We start from the raw sequence: 19,708 nt of genomic DNA, 5'->3' as shown, positions 1-19,708 counted from the left end.
CTTTCTTAAACTTTCTTAAATGAAATGACCCAGACAGGATTGTGAGATTTATACAATTCAGAGCCCCTTGCCTTAGCTCCTCAAAAAAGGAATGCTTCCTTCAGAATTTCACGTTTGCAAAAATACTGTACAAGCTTGCTGGATTTCTATAAAAGCATTTTGAGAGCAGTGAAATAATTGGTAACATTCCTGCTTAGTTTAGGATTTAATACACTATGACTAATGTGTATTAAAGAATCACAGAAGATAGGGATGAAAGGGACCTCAAGAGGTCAGCTAGTCTATCTTCCTGCCCCAAGGCAAGATAAACTATATCTAAATCATCTCTGACAGATATTTACCTAACTTGTCCTTAGAAATCTTCACTGATGGAGACTCTACAATAGTCCCAACCTGTGTCTGCAAGGCAACTTCTTCCAGTGCTTATCATTAGAAAAATATCTCCTTATGTCCAGTCTACATTTCCACTGCTACAGTTTACTGTAACCTATTCCTGCTTGTCCTACTTGAAGACTGTTATCAAAATTCCACTCAGCTTTGTCTAAACAGCTCCCATTCTTGCCTCACAGGCCATACATCCTAGTCCTAAACCAATATGTATATTCACAACCTTCTCTAACTGATGCACAGTTTTCTTGAAGGATAGTATCTAAACCTGGACAACCTTATTATGGTTGAGCAAAACAGAAGTACTTTATACATCTTCTACATGAAATTTCAGTTTATCACCTCCGTACGTTTTAAATTATACTTTTTGGTAGCACAGATCACTCAACGCTGCTAATATATTTTATGTTCAAGACATTTTGTAACTCCCTTGATCTTTTTCTGGAGAACTGCTACACCATTTCATTTGTTCAATTAACTATTCTTACTAGTATGGTATTCTGCACGTCTTTCCTGAATTGTATATAATTTAGTTCAGACCGCTGACCTAAATCTTTTTGAATTCTAATTCTATCTTCTAAATGTATGCAATTATCCCTTCTACTCTTTGCCAAACTTGACATGCTTCACGACTGCAATAAAGATATCAGGACATTTATCGAGCTGCTGATTAGTACCAGACCCAATATTGGGATAAAGCCTGATATTTCATTCAATTTCAACTATGACTCAATGACAGCTTATTTAGAAGATAAGGATTTGACAATCAACATGGATTTGACAAAAACGAAACTGTTAAACCAGCCTATATTCCTCCTTTGCCATGATAGCAGACTTCATCGATGCAGAGTATCTCCTGTTTTGTTTTAGTCTTTTGACTCTATCTCAGTTGAATACTCATAAGCAAACAAAGGAAACATTGCACTGGGTGAAACTCTCCTAGAAGCTTAAAAATAGATTATATTTTTTTTTTCCAAAATTTTTCAGAGCACTGATATTATCCCATAAATGCCTTCTCCCTCACCTCTCCTTAAAGACAGGCAGCATTTTGGCCTTTTTGACTGTGTGGAACTTCTTTGACCATACTTTATGTTTTACAGGATGAACTTGAAATTTGAAAATATTCATGCATTTTCTAACCTGTTCTTTCCTTAGGTAAGCTGGGTATTTCTATTTGCTGATACTAACTATGCTACGTACACCACCAGTTTGGGGAGCAAGAGTATTGGGAGAAGGAATTTTTGAGTTTAAAGAACTCCAATTACACAACACCAATGAATGGAAGTTAGAATTCTAATTCACTCTGTTTTTTAAATGTGCCTCAAAAGTGACAGACTGTACTAACTGGATGCTTAAATCTTCCATTTCTCTATAGAGAAAGAAGGAGGAAAACATCAGAGGCAAGGAAAGCTTATAAAATCAAATGCATTAAGCTTAAAGTCCGTTTCCTATACTATACATACGAGTTTGTTTTTAATCTAAGCTCAGTGCAGTTGGATTTCCCAAGCAATTTTATTCATACTATTCCTTGTTACCAGTCACTAAGAGAAAAATGCTGTGCTTCCACTCCTTTAAGTAAATAGACTTTGTTTTTAAAGAATTTGCTACATGGCTACAAGGCCAAATCAAGCATAAATTAAAAAACAAAAAAAAAAATTTCACTAAATTTTGAAACATGAATACGGTTTAAGGGTTATCTTTGAACAACTTTTAATCATCCAAGTAATTACTTGAGGTTATTGCAGATTTTCTGTCTAGAAAGAAATAAAGGAAATTTTAGAGCAAATATATATTGGTTGCTTTTCATTCCCTTCTGCTATTGCCTTTAGTGATTGTGATTTTATGGATTCTGTATATTAAGAGAATTTCATTTTGAAGACTGAAATCTTCTCTTTATCTACACACTAATCCAACTACAGAACAGGTTCTTCCTATTCTTCTTTGTTGTTAGGTATCCTTCTGTTCAAAATCTACTCCCTGTAAAACCAAACTCTGTTAATGGGTTCCAGTTTGTGACTCAGCTCCCACCACCTCTTTGCCCAAATACAACAACAAACCCCCCATTATTAAAAATCTCAGTCTCACAGTTTAAATCTTTTCTTCTCAACACTTAAATATTTTGATCTTCATTTTAAGAGTTGCTATCCAAAGAAATTCCAGTGTGTGATTATATTTAAGTCTCCCAAAGCTGTTATTTATCAGGCTTATTTCTTTCTAGGGTCTGCTCAGTTATTCACAGGTAGACTGGAACATTTACTTTACTTGCATCTATTTTTGCTCAAAATAAAACGATCTTTTTTGTCAAATCTTGAATGGGCTCACCCTTCCTCTAAGTAAAACATATAAATATTTCTCAGCCATACAGTTAGCAGAATTAAACCCAAAGTCATCAGACATTCTAGCTAGCTGGTTAATTGTAGAGAGAAGACAGAAGTGGAGTTAATTTGCTTCATAACAATATAAGCACTTGCTACCTATCAGTCAAATATTCCTGTATCTATCTTCTGTGGCCCTGCTACTGAAAAAAAAATTATACATAACATATGTAAAGTTGGTTCAAATACTGACCACAGAAAATGGATTTTATATTTGATTCTTTCTCCTAAAAGTGTATAAATCGCTTTTTTAACAACATAGCCTTACTGAATTAGACCAATGATATCTGACTGTGTAATGCTGAAAAAAATAACAAGGAGACTTGGCTTTTGCTTGTCTACAGTTCTAAGAAAGGTGCTTCATACTGCATTTCTTTCATGAATCTCAGTTTTTCTATTAGAGTGTACTGTAATTAAAATCAATTACAAAAAAGCATCCTGTACTACTTCTTGGGGTTGGCCCTATACATTGGGATCTGTAAAACCTAGATATTATATAGATAAAGCGACTGGGCCGAACAAAGAGATTGCTAGTCTGTATCTGACATTTGACTTGACTTGAAATGTCTCCAAGAAAGATACAACGGACGTGTGGCACAGGCTAATATGAGCCTTCGCTGCTGTCACTCTTTTTCTTGTGGTCTTCCTTAATTCATTACTGATAGACATGAACTATAATRAGTTATTAGTTCAGAGAAGAGTTTTATGACTTTCTCTAGAATTAGGGCTGTTGTGTAAGACACGTCAGTACTGAATATTTACAGTATTTTGTATTTTCCTTAGGTGAAGCTGCAAGATGTTAGCAGTAAAAGTCATATAATTAACATTATACAGTATTCTAAGCTATTTAAGTCAAGGTTGGCCTATCTTCTTGACCCTAAAAGCTGTGTATGGATACTTTCATATGCCCCGTGACACATTTCTGAAAGCTGAAGGAGCACGGAGCTCAGGGAATAGTTCACAGACAAATAATAACAGTTTTTCCCCACCCCACTACTCAGCCTTCAATAGGGCTGGAGTGAATATTCAGCTGGGTCCCAGGCTGACACAGTAACGTCTGCCTCAATTGTCAATGCTCACTTGCTTCCTCCCCAGCTGAGGAGTCAGTGTACTGAGCAGTCTCTGTGCCACGGTGGCATTGCAGCCAGTCAGGGGATGTAGCACTGACATGGCTATGATTATAAAGGTTTTTCACAGCAAACATAAATGAAAAAATATCGTTTACTACTAATATGCACACCAAATCCAAACACACAGCAGAAGCACATGTGATTACAACTTACCACATTTTTATTGTGGGCTGCGAAGATAATTCTTCAGGAAGGAAAAAACTGTGACATTTTATGGACTGAAACAGTTCTGAAGACATTGTTTTAGAAACATCATAATAATGGCCAAACCTTGCAGATGTTGTTGGACTGACCTGTGGAAACAGCAGTAATGATTACAATAACCTATTAAATGATTACTTGTCATAAGAAGAAAATTAACTAGCAACACACCTAACAGAAATCTCTGGGTTTTTATATTCAGCATAGGTATAAGCTTTAAGTAGAGCAAGAATATAAAATTTGTTACTACTAAGTTCTGGCTCTGCAGCTGACATTCTATATTGTGATTTTTTCCACGCAGAATTCAACTCTTACTGCTCCAGGTTGCATCACCAAGACAGATACTTAAAAGAATGTTTTTCTGCACATACTCTAGGCATATGAACATAATTTCAGACAGAAAGATACATGAACTGTGCAAACCATGAAGTGTTTGTATTACCAATCAGATTTTTCAGTATCTCTAAGGGATATATCAAGAGCTGCTGAGACATTCTGTAGTTGACTTTTGAAAATGTTTCACTGTGTTTATTTATGATCATTAATAAAAAATAGCATTGTACCTTCATACGTCTAATTTTAATAGAAAATAGTAAGAAAAAGGAAAGTGTTAAAAACTACTTTTAACTTCTTTTATTTCTAATAACTACCAGGTTGAGCATTACAAGCACATTGAATACAATAACCCTGTTTTACTATAATAAAGATACGTATTATAACAAAGATATCTGCTCTTAATTCGGTTATGTAAAACTTTACCAAAAATTGTAATAAACACTAAAGCAAGAATTACACATTGTGAATATATTTCGCTAGTAAATAAACAGAGAAAGAATTTCTGCATATTTTTATTCTACTTTAAAGCAAGCAACCTGCAACATTATTTCAATTACAGATATAAAATTAAAAAACCCCTAGATTGTTATATTATGCAGTATGTAGGAGCTATCTTCTGTACATAAAACAAAGAGGAAGTGAACAGGTTTTGCTCTTCATATAACAACCCCTTTTGTTCATCTCTTCTGCCCCTCCCATTAAAAAAAATTATCATGGACAGAATAGTCAGAAAGAGTCAACGACAGAGGCAAGTTAGCTTCTTCCTGGGAAAGAAATAACTTGGCACAAATGTACATCACTATATGCTATTCTTTAATGTACACACTGGAAAGGAAGAACAGATGACAAAAGTAAAATTAAACTTGATCTCAAGGTTATGGCACAAACACCACTGTACTCCTGAGCAGATTATCTCTCATCAGTTGTTCCAACTCTTTTGAGGAAAAGGAAAGGTCATTTAGAATAACCAACCAAGTTTCATGATACAGGTAGCAATCAAAACCACAATACATCTAAATGGTAAGATGCCTGGACTGAGAATTTGCTGGACTGGACATTTCACAGCAACTTTGCAGTCAAAAGAAAAATCACCTACTAGTTTATTTTCAGAACAACTACCCAAAGTTTGGACTGCATTTGAAGTACGCATTGCACAATTCAGGAACATGCAAAAAAAATTTTTAAGTCATTTTTGTTTCTCCCAACTCCAAGACTTACTGCTGGGCTGAATCCCTCATAACAGCCAAGAGCCACCTTGTATCTTAAATGCTAAAGCTTTAAAATAAAATGAAATGCACTGATAGTTGTGGAAAAAAAAAAACAGATGAGAGAGAAAAGGTAAGAGCTGAAGAGGTGGTAAGAGAGATGTTAGAAACATATCCACATGCAGAACGGAAAGCCTTTTGGAGGTAGTTTGGAACAGGTATGTGGAGCAGTAGAGGAAGGCAAGAGGCAAGGCAACTGCAGCTTACCTTCTTTTAGCAACACTTTGCATAGCATGCATGCTCCCAGTCATGTCTATTATTTGGGCCTGTAGGGCTATGTGGTGCCCTCATTTCACTTTAAGACTGTGCTTGGCCCTGATGAATGCATAGCACAAGTACCCGAAGCAGGATAACCATAATACGGCATGTTATGCTGAAGAGAGTGTTAACTTGGCCGTAATGTTTCTAGCATCCTATCTAGACGTAGCTCTGGCAGCTGTGTGGATAAGAACTTGGCTGCCAGTTCCTGCTCAGAGGCAAGATGATGCACATAAAGCCCTAGAGTAATTAAAAACTCTGTGCTTTCTTTTAAGTCATACATATGTCATAGAGCTAATCAATTACCAAAGCAAATACTTCCCCTTAAAACCTCCTCTTTGGAAAAATATGCACTTGGTAATGTGGTTATTGTATAAAAGAGTTAAACATTTTCTTTAGAGCCATCCTCCCTCTGAATTTACCTTCCTTCACACCCAAAAATACAACCTTAGCACTATCATCAACAAATTCATTTCTTTTCTGTCCCGGCAACAAGCTCCCAACTCAAAGGACTTTCAGAAGTGGTTTGCAGGCCATCAGTAAAAAGCCTACCAGCTCTGTGCTTTACTGCCTCGTCATAAAATGGAATCTTGCTAGAAGGGATCCAGGACTTCTCTCTTCCTCTTGTCGATGGATTCTTTATAATTTTCTCTCTCTGGGTACACGATTAATCCTCAGTAAGATTACTAGCTATCAGCAAAATGGCCATGATTCATTTCAATCCAGCCCTCAAATCAAACTAGCAGGTCCTAAGGATGGCAACAGAATGAATGCCTACTTGAGAAGCTTGCTCTTTAAACCGAGGGTCAATTCCTAAAACTGCCTCTCTGCACCTTAAACAAAATATGCATGCACAGGCACTCTCCCCCACACCTACTTGCGCATTCATCAATTACTTGTTTTTAAATAAGGAAAGTATCTGTTACAAAATAACTCTAATCTGACCAGTAGCTAAGAATGAAAATGCAGTGATCAAGGAATACTGCTAAGCAACACTTTATTCAATTTTGAAATCACATCACTGTCTACGATGAATGGAAAAATATGACTGAAAAAACAGAGAAGCTCTGATTCTTAGGTAAAATGAAATGGTATTTTGTTTATACTTAAAGTATAGAATTACTCTTGAAAAATGACCAGAGTTGCCCCAATATTTTTGAAAGTTTTTCAGTAGGTTCTAGAACAACTCAAAACACTTTATAAAAGGATTTTCCTTTTAAACAGGCCAATACATAAATTTTATCAGCTGTCTGAAACCTAAGTGTGGTCATGTGTGTATGCAATGAAAAATTCTTTAGAACCACTTCTGTTCCTATTCTGTATTTGCTATTCTTCCTGTAAGCAGGAATGACAATAGTTATAGTGAATTATTACAATAATGGGATCTTAGTAATAATTATTTTGTGTGTGTTGGCCAGGAAATTTTTAGTTCCCACTCCAATTATTACATGAAGCTTGTGGTTTTCACAAAACTTGTTCTTGTTAATAAAATAAGCACTACAACAGTAAAAAGAAAGAATACAGACATGCCAAACATGACATGTATTTTTAGTCAGCTTTCAGAAAGCAGTCATGCTATGTATTTCCACAATTTTATTTCATGCTTCAGTTTACCAAGAATATATTAAAYTGTTAAAATTAATTAGAAATTTGATTTAGAGTAAATATTTTGCAATTATTTGATTAGTGGATGTCAGGTCCTGGCCAGTTATCAGAGAATAGAAAATATCTTTCCTGCAAAATCAGAAAAATAAGCAAACTAAAAGCAAACTTTTGGTTATTTTTAATATAAATCATTAATTTTTAATTAAAAAAGAAGCAAAACTGCTTATATATTTCTAGTCATAAGAGGCAGATCCTTTTTATTATAAAAAAAGGAAAAAGCATTCTCTAAATCTGTGCTTCAGTTTATCAGCAACTGCATTTTACATAAGGAAGTACAAGAAAACATAACAACCTATCAAACTAAATTCTAAATGTTTTTTATGTAAAATGTAACTTTATAGAATAAGGATTCTGAAAGCAATTTAAACAGGGGCTGTTCTTTGGCCTATAATCTATTCTTTATCCGGATTACAGATCAGAATGTTTTTACTGCAATCTCTGCCAGAGCTCATCTTTTCATTGTGTACTTCCAAGCCCCCTTAATGTTTTAGAAAGGCCTTGACTAACTGAACTTTGATCTGATGTCTTCATTGAGAAAAGCTCCAGGTTGCCCATTTCAGATGCAAATCCTTACTGAGGCCCAATAGAGTTTAGTAAAGACAGCAAAAAAGAAGAAACAAGAAGTTTCCAGGATCCTCTTTGAGAATCCTGAGGCACATTGGTGTCCTTAATCCACCCTGCTGCATGGATTAAGGTAGGTGATAACCTCTCTTGATTCAAAAGAATAAGCACAGTGCCTACAAACTGGGTGGAGACTAGGATTTGGCTATAATAAAACACCATGCAATAAAAGCTCGGTCTATGTCAGAAGCCTATGAATAGGCCTCAATGTACTGCATTCCCAGGCTTAGTGGGGAAGCTTGCAAAAAGCCTACCTGAATCAAGTAAGCATGAGTAATCTGCCTTAGCAGAATGACCACGGAGAGTGTGAAACAGAGACTTTCCATTCCTCTTAAGTTGATCTGATAAATTTATCAGTGGATTGTAGGCTCAAGCCTGTTCTTTCTTGGATTCCTAGTTTGCACACGGAGAAATACACTAAATTGTCAGCGAGCAGAGTGTGCTTTTATGCTACCGTCTGCTGTTAATGTTTCTAATTGCAATACTAATGTGCTAGAAATCTCAGATTTAGGATGAATCAAGGCAGAAAATTGATTTCATGCTGTGACAGTTTATATATTGCCCCAAGAACATAAGCAGTTCATTCAAAAAAAAAAAAAAAAAGGAAAAATCACTGTCTTGCATTGCAAAACAGGCTATCCGTATAATCAAAAGTTTAAATGAAGTCAACCTCTGCTACAGTTGAAAGTAACAAACTGGCAAAGGCACACCAAGCAAGTGTTACTCTGACAGATTTCTTATAAATCAGCTGTCTTTTTGTGATATATAAGGTATATGCACATCTGAAGAGAAACTGTGATAGTCATGAAAAGTACTAATAGAGATATCATGCATGATAATAAAAAAAATTAGCTACCTAGCAGTGTATATGAGATCTAATGAAAGGGAAAGGAAAACCCTAACAATTAATGAAAATTAATTACTTACAAATAAAAACTAAATTAGGCAGCAAAAATACTCTCAAGACTTCTCAGCATTCCTTGCTCTGTATGAAGCCAGACACTGGACAGAAAAGTTTTCTGCTAACATGTTTAGTGTTCTAATTAAAAGTAAAGCTATTTTCTCCCTTTCATATTTGAAGCTATTTGACAGTAGCTTCTAAAAACTCACTAGTTTATCAGTTCAATGAGTTTGGAAAATACGCCTTGAATACTTAATTTTACAAAACTATCTGCCAAAAAAAATTAAAAAATTAAATCACAACTGAAGTTATTAATTAAAAGATATTACTAAGTGTATTAAATCATCCAGGGTGCTCAAGGCTACATCAGATATTATTCTCAATGGAGCATATTCTGCAAGCAAATTAATTTAGCCAGCACCAAAATTTCTGATAGCTGCATTCCAAAATATTCAAAAATATCAATTTCAAAAATATTTTTCACTAGCTATAACATTCTGAACAATTTTTACAATAGTTTAACAACTAGAATTTTATTTGCAAGTTTTCATTTTTTCTTTGAAATTTAACACACACACAAAAATACTGTATATCAAGTATTAAGAATGACCATAATCTGATTCAGAAAGCTGCAGTAATAACAAGGAAAATACCCCACAAAACATTGATTGTTTTATTCTATATTGCACAATCTAATCTTAATAATCGAGGACAAGTCCATTACATATTGTAGAAAAACATTATGTTACTGGACAAATAGACGATGAGTGCACACCTAACTGGATTATTTATATGTTTTTCTGTTTGTTAGAACATCAGAACAGTGTTTATTAATGAAATGCAATTGTTTCTATATCAATGTACTAGGAATTCTGTTAAGATTTTTTAAAAAGACTGTTTATTTTGGGGATGGTTCAGAGTGGCACAGCAAACTCCACAATAATAAAATTGATGAGATTATATGATTACCCTGGAGGCTGTTTGATTTGGCATGTCACCATATATAAGTCTTTTCTGACACAACTATATAGCCATGTCCGTGCAATTTCACAGAAAACCAAACATGCCAAGCCTTATAAGATCATTTTGTCACATTCCAATTATGTTTTTTAAGAATATGACTGAACTTACTAGGCAGTTACAACTATGCCTAAATCTCAATTTATAAAAGATTTATGCTAAAATGTATAGATGTAACAAGTTTTTTGTTCTGTATAGTAAAAAAATGTTGCAACTTTAACAAAGGTTGATTGTGTCACTAGATTAAATAAGAAAGTAACCAGCCTAGGGAGATATATTATTCACAAAACACTAACAGCTGTAAACTCTGAAAGACTGACCACTAGGCTTGTTTCTTGTATTCTCCCTTCACAGTGATTAGCTTCTAGTGACAGTGAAGCTGTTATAATCTCAAGTGCTTACTTTAGTTGTTACGCACATGGATAAGCAAGTCAACAGTTTGCTTCAATACAGTACTTTCACTAGAGAGATCTAAAAAGTACTGTGAATTAAACCTGCAAATCATTTGTGTACAGCTAAATTTGGATGAAGTTCGTAAGTGACAAAATTATTCTTTTTAAATCTGTCTGAAATCAATAATATTCTTTGAAAAATCCTTTGGAATGTTAACTTTTTTTACTTTTAAATTATTACTGTCTATATTAAGTTTTACATTTCTTGTAAACTGCTGTGTTCCTCATCTCTCTGTATCTCTAGTAATCAAGAAGCATATTGATATATGACAACTTACCCTCAGGAGGCAATCCTGTCACACAGTCTATTAGCAGTTCTATTGTCTACATTCTATTGAAATGCACTTGCTTTACAAATTCATTTTGCCTGCAAGAGAAAAATAATGAAATACTGAAGTTTTACCTCCATTTTTGGTAAATTTTGGTAGCGCCAGGCTATCTTCATAGAATCCTGAAAATCTTCAGACGTAGCAGCTGTTGCTTCTTCTCCCAATTCATTTCTGTAGTTATCATCAAGCAAAGGGGCTGGAAGCTCCTACAGATGAAAAGGGAAAAACTGACATCTATCTACAGTAGGAATGGCAATTCAGATTTTTATTCAAAGAAAATCTGCAAGCTAATAGAATTATTTCAATATTGTAAAATTGTAACAGCACTTGATTAAAATAACAGTGATATGAAAGACTGAGTCCTACTGAGAGTGAAAAATACTACCTAATTATTATTACAGGAAAAATGGACTGTACAATCGTAAGAGAAAGCAGAATCGAAATATAACATCATGCAGTCTACTTTACACAAACATCTTGAGCAGCAGCATCCATATTAGGTCTTTTTAAATCTTTTTTCATAAGGTGAGCCCCTAAACAATTTCTGAGAATAGCTAAGTGCCCTGCATAATGAATTTAAGACTATTTGATAATAAGCTTACTTTTCTTTGTTAGCTTTTGTAAATCTTTTAGAAGGAGTCAAAAGACCACAATAGTCTACAGATACAGGCTGAAAATKACTGTTACAGGATGGTTTGAATCTCATATTCTGCTATCAGGCATGATATCTACTAATGACAGACAACTCATGAACACAAACAAAGGAGTAAAATGAAGATACAGATATTTAATATTTTAATTGATAAAAGTTTCTAATACAAACAGTTCTAGCTTTAAAAATATGGCATTACACATGGGTAGATTTGTAGCTTTGACTTAAGACCTGGATTAGGGACAATGTTTTATTACTAACTTTCTGCTTTCCACCTTTGTTGCACTGTTGGAAACATAAACAGCACTGGGTGGATTGCAAGCCCAGYATTCATTCTTCATGCACGGTGCTGCTACACCTACCGGAGGAATGAAACACTGCCAACTTTTCTGACCTGTCTTTATCAGCCATCTGTGTAAGCTGGAGGGCACAGGAACTCTGCGCAGGCCTCCCCTGTATCTGCTTGAAGTAGATCAAGACTTACCTGAAAAACTAAGTTTTCATTAAGGAAGGACTATTGGGAGAACCATGACGAGGACTCAAAAATATATAGAGCCGGCCACTATCTCTTTTACAAGATACTAAGCGTGAAGACATAAAAGAAACAAAACTGCTAGATGAAGAATCTCAAACCAAGTATGGGATACATATGAACAACCTGAATATTGGTAGAGTTGATACTGACCATAAAAATCTAAATGACTTTCAGGGCTTTATACAGGCAGACATGGTAAAAAAAACAGATACACATGGAAAAAAGATAATGAAAGTTTAAATGAGTCCATTTTGGCTTTAGTATTAAGCTAATTCTGTTTAAAAGAATACAGGAGAGAAATCTGAAGACTAAAGTATCACTATAATACGTGTGATTGAAATAAAATGTTGGCTGTACATAGTACAATACGTATTCCTATGAACAACATTATTTTTGTTTTTTCAGTATAAACTAATGTAATACCTACAATTGCAAATGAAATTGAGAACATGTTTCTAATTTCAAGACAGTTGTTTCTTTCTTTCTGCCAATAGTTGGTCAGTACAAACTCTGAGATAAAAGGTAATGAAAGCTACGAAAACTTTTGTGTGATTACTTCCATAAAGTTGCAGAAATAAAACAATTTATCTATGTGTTTCAGCAGCTAAGCAGAAGATGCAAACCTCACCTCTGAGAGAATAATCTTTATTTACTTTCTTTCTAGCAAGTGAACTGCAAAAGCTCTGTAGAGGCTCACGTTTTCCTATTCAAACATAAAATTTCTTATTTTTAATTAAAGAAAACAAAGAATGTAATAATTTAAATTATCTGCCTTCTCAATTGAAAATATCTTCTTAAAGAAAGAGTCATAAGTTAAAAAAAGTTAAAGTTGTTTCTTAATTAACCACCCTGTATTTCCAACTATGTTGTGTAACTGTCATCAGCAGAGTATGAGGCAAGAATGAATTAAACATTAAACTCATTATCAGTATGTTAAATGTCTAATTAACAACAAAGAAATGCAAGATTTAGGATTACGTCAGATCTATTCCTTGAACTGTATTCACATACTATCCTTTGTTTGCACAGTCTTGTGCTACCTTCTCAAATATATATTTTTTCCTCCAAACTCATATGTAGTACAGCATCTGCAATGTATTCTTCAAATGCGAGATTTTTGTTCTACCATCACAACGGTCTAAAACATAGGTATTGAGGTATTTTGTATATATCATGTACTTGATTATCAATCACTAAATTGGTGAAAGAAATTCCCTTTAAAAAGGATATATTTCTTAACAGCAAATTTGCATATTTCTCAGTAAAACATACTTGGCAGGCAACTGCTCCTCCCAGGCCAATGCAAAGCTTTCTGTGTAAAACAATGGAAAATGAAGATGACACTTCAGGAATTTGTCACTTTGTTTTTACTTCTGCTTTCTTCTAAGAGCACTCCTCTACTTATTAAAACTTTTCGTGAGAACAGTTATGTACAGTGTTAATATTAAGTTTCAAATGTCTTATTGCTTGCTCAAAAGATATACTTGAATACAACAAAGCCATAATACTATAGTAGTAAAAATACAGCTTTATGGGTGAAAACACTACAAACAGTTTACTATTTTATTTAGTATTTACAGCTTTCATTAAATTTACACATACAGATGTTTCAGCAAAATACAAAATCACTTCTGTCAAAGCTTCCTTATATCCACCCAGAAAGAAAGCATGGAAACTTTCAAACCAAAAATGAGGATTTCTAACAGATAGGAAAAAATGAACATAGGAAACCGTAATGAAAAGTTGTGAGATAGTATAAACACAAAAATGAGCGACAACTGTGCCATTGCATTTCACATACCTGCAGACACAAATTATTTGCACTTACTTTATGTGGTTTATATAAAAGATTTTCCAAAAAATTAGAAAGATGCTATTTTGAATTTCTAACTTTATAATGCAGATATCCACAAAAAAGAGTTAATCTTATTTTTCAAGTACAGTGTTATTTTGAAAACAAATTACTGAACAGTTGATACTAGCATGCATATTTAATTTCCTAATAAGGATATTTATAGATTTAAGATGGCTTTTTCCTCTGAAGAGTAAATGATACATCATGAGCTCAAAATATTGCTCAAGTAAAAAGATATTAAAAAATTTTTTTTGTTCACTTCTGCTTAAAAATGAGAGTTCTGTAAAAGAACAATTCTGCAKCCCAAAATAAATTTTCCAGAAGTCTTTTCCTCTCACTCACCAAGATCAACCATCTCTCAGGTACCCCCTGCAACTTTTTACGGAGCTGGGCAACCCCTGTTTATCTGAAAACAGGTAAGTGGCTGTCACAGATAAGCAGTCTGGAAGAGATCATCATTAGTGCAAATTCTGCCTAAGGATTCCTCAAACTCCCTGAGCTTGCCATTGTCTCAGATGCTACCAGCCATGTAAGCAGATGCACATCTRTTGCTACCTCTTCCTGCTGTAATATCACTGGTCAACTATCACCTCATCTGTAAAGCTGAAATCCAGGAAATGGCATATCTTACAATTCGCCTTTATTATAACTAAAGAGAAAACACCAATATTTTCTTAAAGCCATTTAACATTTTTTTCCTCTAGAATCACTGCTAATATTTATGAGTTACACTGCTGATTCAACTTTATTGTATAATAATTGACAAAGACAATTTTGTGACAGGGGCATTTAGCTGTATAGATTTGCATTCATATAATCATATCTAATTTTTTTTTATGTTTTTACACAGAGACTATGTTTTATGCTAGAACAGAACAGAGGTCAGAGTAAGAGAGTAGAGAGATTCTCCAAATATTACCAAGAAATGGAAGCTACCTCAATATCTTCACGTAACATTGAAAAAAGTTCCTGCCCCCCAGTCAAAAAGGAACAAAGCCTTCTTCTGTAGCACTATATTGACTGAACTGGAGGCGTTACAAATAGTAGCTGTTGACATGTGAGAAGCTCAGTTCAAAACAACCAGATGCAGACAGTGCACACAGCAGTGCGATGCAATTAACCGCTGCGATATGCTTTAGCTGAGCTAAGAATCACACTAGTCTCCAGCACAGCAAATCAACAGATCAAGGAATAATGGTTTCACCTGAAGTCAATAAGGACCTTGGCTGCCAGAGGTGAAAGCCTATCTAGGTATCCATCTGTAATAGCCTTTTGCCGATGTAGGTTTATTTTAACCTCTGACATAATAAAAAGATTTTATTCTGACATAATAAAAGCTTCTAATATTAGRAAATGATTGCTTAAAAATGGCTAGGTTCACACAAAGCAATACAAGAAAACCCTTGATTCAGTACAATGGCAGTTAGCATATCTATCAGCTTAGTCTGCTTTATGCTGTCTTGACCTTTTCTGCCCTATAGAACCAGGAGCACACGAACAACTACCTCATATCAAGAGCAACTCTTATTTCCCCAGCTGCTTTTTCAAAGTGTGTTTACGCAGTAACTACTATTCTTATTTGAAAAATACATGTCCTGTCTATGTCAGGACGTAGATGTACTATGTTCTGACCACTGAGTTTTTGTCTCTATGCAGGAAATACATTCACATGATATGCTGAGACTTAAAACATTGCTGGGCCTATTTGGTCTTACCACCATCTCATTTTTCAACCCAACAAACACTTTGCTCTAAACCAAACATAACCTGAATCATATTCTTGCATGAGGCGGTTATGAACTTTGTTGTCTCTTAGTAAGCTTCTTACAGAAGCCAGGTGCAATCTGGAAAAGGTGGTCTGCCTTTGGGGCTGACTGGTAACTTGAAGGCCAATTGCCTGAGCTCTGCTGGGTGTATTAACTGGTGCTTAAATACATTCCAAGATGTTGCACTTCAGTATGAAAATCCTGTTCATTTCCTGTGTACATCTGTAATATGAACACATTTCAAATAAAGTTCCATGACAGAACTTACAAAGATTGTCTCCCTCCAGATTTGCATCCTAACTTTCCTTTAACACTACTATCTCAGCTTCTGCTTACCCTTATTTCTCTCCCATTTACAATAAATTGTTTGAAAAAGAGACAAAATATGATGCCACTGTTTGAAGGTATGCATATGCTGATCTGAAGCCAACGTGTATACGTTCATTGGCCAAGTAAAAGACTAAACAGAATACATATATGATTGCTAATGTTGTAGTTTTTGCTTAGGATGTATTAATTCACGGATCTCCCAGCCAACAATTTTCAAAAATCTTTTAAGAACTAAATCCTTGTAACCACATTTGGCAAAGGGAGAGAGGTTAAAATTGGCTAGTGGGCTTGGGACCGGGGAGAATTACAGAGAACACAGTTATATAAACCTACTTTATGGGCAAATAAACATCTGTCCAGTTCACAATTCCTCCTCCAAAAGAAACAAAACTGCTTTTGGAAACTGTCTTCACATTTTTTTGAAGCAAAAAACATTGGAATTGAAATGATCCCAACATTTCTTCCTCTTTTTATCTTTATGGTAACCAGAACTGGAATAAAATGCTTTCTCCTTCTCTGTCACTGTACGAACTAAATGCTATTCTTTGTTTCAAGGAAATAGCTCCTTCCAGAACTGATTATGCCCGAATGATACAGAGTCCCTAAGTGAGAAAAAGCTTACAGTTGTCATCACGTAAGTAGACTCTCAAAGTTCAAAGATGGCTGATTAGAGGTATACTTCATAACTCTTCAGTGTCATGAAAGGTTTTGCTACTGTCCAAGAACTACACAGACAAACAAACTACAAAGACAACACAGCTAGGCACAAACAGTCCCGGAGGTTCCTGCAGAGCATTGGTGACAACTTCTTGACACAGGTGGTGGAGGAGCCAACAAGGAGAGGTGTGCTGCTGCACCTCGTACTAACAAACAAAGAAGGACTGGTGGAAGATGTGAAGGTCGGGGGCAGCCTTGGCTGCAGTGACCATGAGATGGTGGAGTTCAGGATCCTGCRAGGAGGAGGCAGGGCACTAAGTAGGRTCGCAACCSTGGACTTCAGGAGAGCAAACTTTGKCCTYTTCAGGGACCTACTTGGAGGAATCCCATGGGTTAGGGCCCTAGAAGGAAGGGGCGTTCAAGAGAGCTGGTTAACATTCAAGTATCACTTCCTCCAGGCTCAAGAGCGGTGCATCCCTATGAGTAGGAAGTCAAGCAAAGGAAGTAGGAGACCTGCATGGATGAGCAGGGAGCTCCTGGCAAAACTCAACCAAAAGAAGGAAGTATACAGAAAGTGGAAAGGGGGACAGGCCACTTGGGAGGAATATAGGAACGTTGTCAGAGCATGCAGGGATGCGACAAGGAAGGCTAAGGCCCGTCCGGAATTAAATCTGGCAAGAGATGTCAAGAACAACAAGAGGAGCTTCTTCAAATACATCAGTAGCAAGAGGAAGACTAGGGAAAATGCGGGCCCTTTGCTGAATGGGGTGGGTGCCCTGGTGACAAAGGATGCAGAGAATCAGTATTGGGTCCAGTCTTGTTCAACTTCTTCATCAATGACCTGGATGAAGGGACAGAGTGCACCCTCAGCAAGTTTGCCGACGATACAAAACTGGGAGGAGTGGCCGATACACCAGAGGGCTGTGCTGCCATTCAGAGAGACCTGGACAGGCTGGAGAGCTTGGCAGAGAGGAACCTCATGAAGTTCAACAAAGGCAAGTGCAGGGTCCTGCACCTGGGGAGGAATAACCCCCTGCACCAGTACAGGTTGGGGGTTAACCTGCTGGAAAGCAGCTCTGCTGAGAAGGACCTGGGAGTGCTGGTGGACACCAAGTTGACCATGAGGCAGCAATGTGCCCTTGTGGCCAAGAAGGCCAATGGTATCCTGGGGTGCATCAGGAAGAGTGTTGCCAGCAGGTCGAGGGAGGTGATTCTCCCCCTCTACTCAGCCCTGGTGAGGCCACATCTGGAGTACTGCGTCCAGTTCTGGACTCCCCAGTACAAGAGGGATGTGGCACTACTGGAGCAAGTCCAGCGAAGGGCTGCAAAGATGATTAGGGGACTGGAGCATCTCTCTTATGAGGAAAGAATGAGAGAGCTGGGCCTGTTTAGCCTGGAGAAGAGAAGGCTCAGAGGAGATCTTATCAAYGTGTACAAGTATCTGAAGGGAGGGTGTCGAGAGGATGGRGCCAGACTCTTTTCAGTGGTGCCCAGTGACAGGACGCGAGGCAACGGGCACAAACTGAAACACAGACASTTCCATCTGAACATGAGGAAAWACTTYTTCACTGTGAGGGTGACAGAGCACTGGAASAGGTTGCCCAGAGAGGTTGYGGAGTCTCCTTCTCTGGAGATATTCAAAACGCGCCTGGATGCAATCCTGTGCAACGTGCTCTAGGTGACCCTGCTTGAGCAGGGGGGTTGGACTAGATGATCTGCAGAGGTCCCTTCCAACCTCAACCATTCTGTGATTCTGTGAACTACAGAGCATTCGTCACTTCTTAGATTGGTTTTAAAAAGAGAAGAAAAAATAAAAGAGTTATGGAAAGACTGAAGCAGCCCAGCAGTCAAACTAGTCACAGACCACAGGGTTCCTCTGTCACAGCTCTACAAAAAATGAACTGAAAACCATGCAGCAGGACAGATGCAGAGAGCAGGGGTTTCTATAAACTTCTGTATTTCAAGACGGCTGAGCCTGGGCTTTTCCTCAAAATATCTGTGTGGATGCACAATTCAAGCGCAGGGCTCTACCATAACACCTTTTCTCCCAAAGTCATTACAAATTAATAAACAAAAACATTAGTTTCCAGCAGTTTTATTAAGTCACTATTTGAGAACTGTACTGCTCTATCACATATTAAAAGCACTTAAAATTCTGCTGGAAATAAGAAAATCCTTTTCAGTGCTTATTAAAAAAAAGATTCAGGATTGTGAGCCTATTTAGGATTAAATAAATACATTTACATTCTTAGAATCAAAATCAGAATTTGAGAAGAATGCAAGATTATTAAGATGCCTGAAAGTTGCTTCAAAAATTTCATTCAGAATTTGGAAATGAAAGTGTGTGTTATTAAAAGAAAAGACTCTAAGAAAAGGAGAGTTGTTTTATCAGCCCATAATATCTCTAACTTATTTCTGCTTAAAAATACCTCAGTTCCCATATGATACAGCTTTGAAAAGCTTTGGGACTGACAATTTTGTGGCATCAGTGTGTCAACTTCTGAAAACTGTTACATTCTCCCAGGCTAAAAAAAGACAAATCTCTCATAAAGTATATAGAAAAACAAAACACATAACAGTGCATTAGTTAAAAATAAAAAGAAAATATACAGCATTTCTTGGGGTCAAGTAAAATACAAGTCTTTGCTATGTAGCATGAAAATACAAAAAGGCAGACAAGTGCTAAAGTTAAAGTGCAGTTTCTCTGGAGTGCCTGTCTGTTTGTAGAGTGAGATGCAGTACAAAGAAGAAAAAGAGGGAAGGAAGTTTGCTGCTATGTTTTAAAAAGAAAAATAAGTTTGGAAAAAAATCTAGTTTTTTAAAGCACTAATACTAAATTCACAGTGCAATTAAAATCATTTTGTTTCCCACAATCCAAACTTATGAGGGTTTTATCAGGCCCATGAAATAATTTATATTCATATATACATCTTATATACATCTTTTATCCTTGTAATGAAAATATGCACAACC

General features: G+C 36.1%; 1 protein-coding gene across 1 annotated transcript in view; it reads right to left on the bottom strand.

Moving 5' to 3' along the window:
• Positions 1–19,708, bottom strand: part of ELP4 (elongator acetyltransferase complex subunit 4) — a 158,684-nt gene that overhangs the window by 113,246 nt on the left and 25,730 nt on the right. Inside the window, exons 4-5 of the mRNA XM_026087747.1 lie at positions 11,015–11,146; positions 4,046–4,185 (exon numbers count right to left, since the gene is read on the bottom strand). Coding sequence (XP_025943532.1) covers positions 4,046–4,185; positions 11,015–11,146 — 272 coding nt within the window. The remainder of the gene's footprint in view (positions 1–4,045; positions 4,186–11,014; positions 11,147–19,708) is intronic.

This window comes from Apteryx rowi, unplaced genomic scaffold, assembly GCF_003343035.1.
Source record: "Apteryx rowi isolate R43461 unplaced genomic scaffold, aptRow1 scaffold_73, whole genome shotgun sequence".
In the NCBI taxonomy this organism is placed as follows: domain Eukaryota; kingdom Metazoa; phylum Chordata; class Aves; order Apterygiformes; family Apterygidae; genus Apteryx; species Apteryx rowi.
Note: the sequence above shows the minus strand (reverse complement) of the source record. Positions and strands in the feature narration are given on the sequence as shown.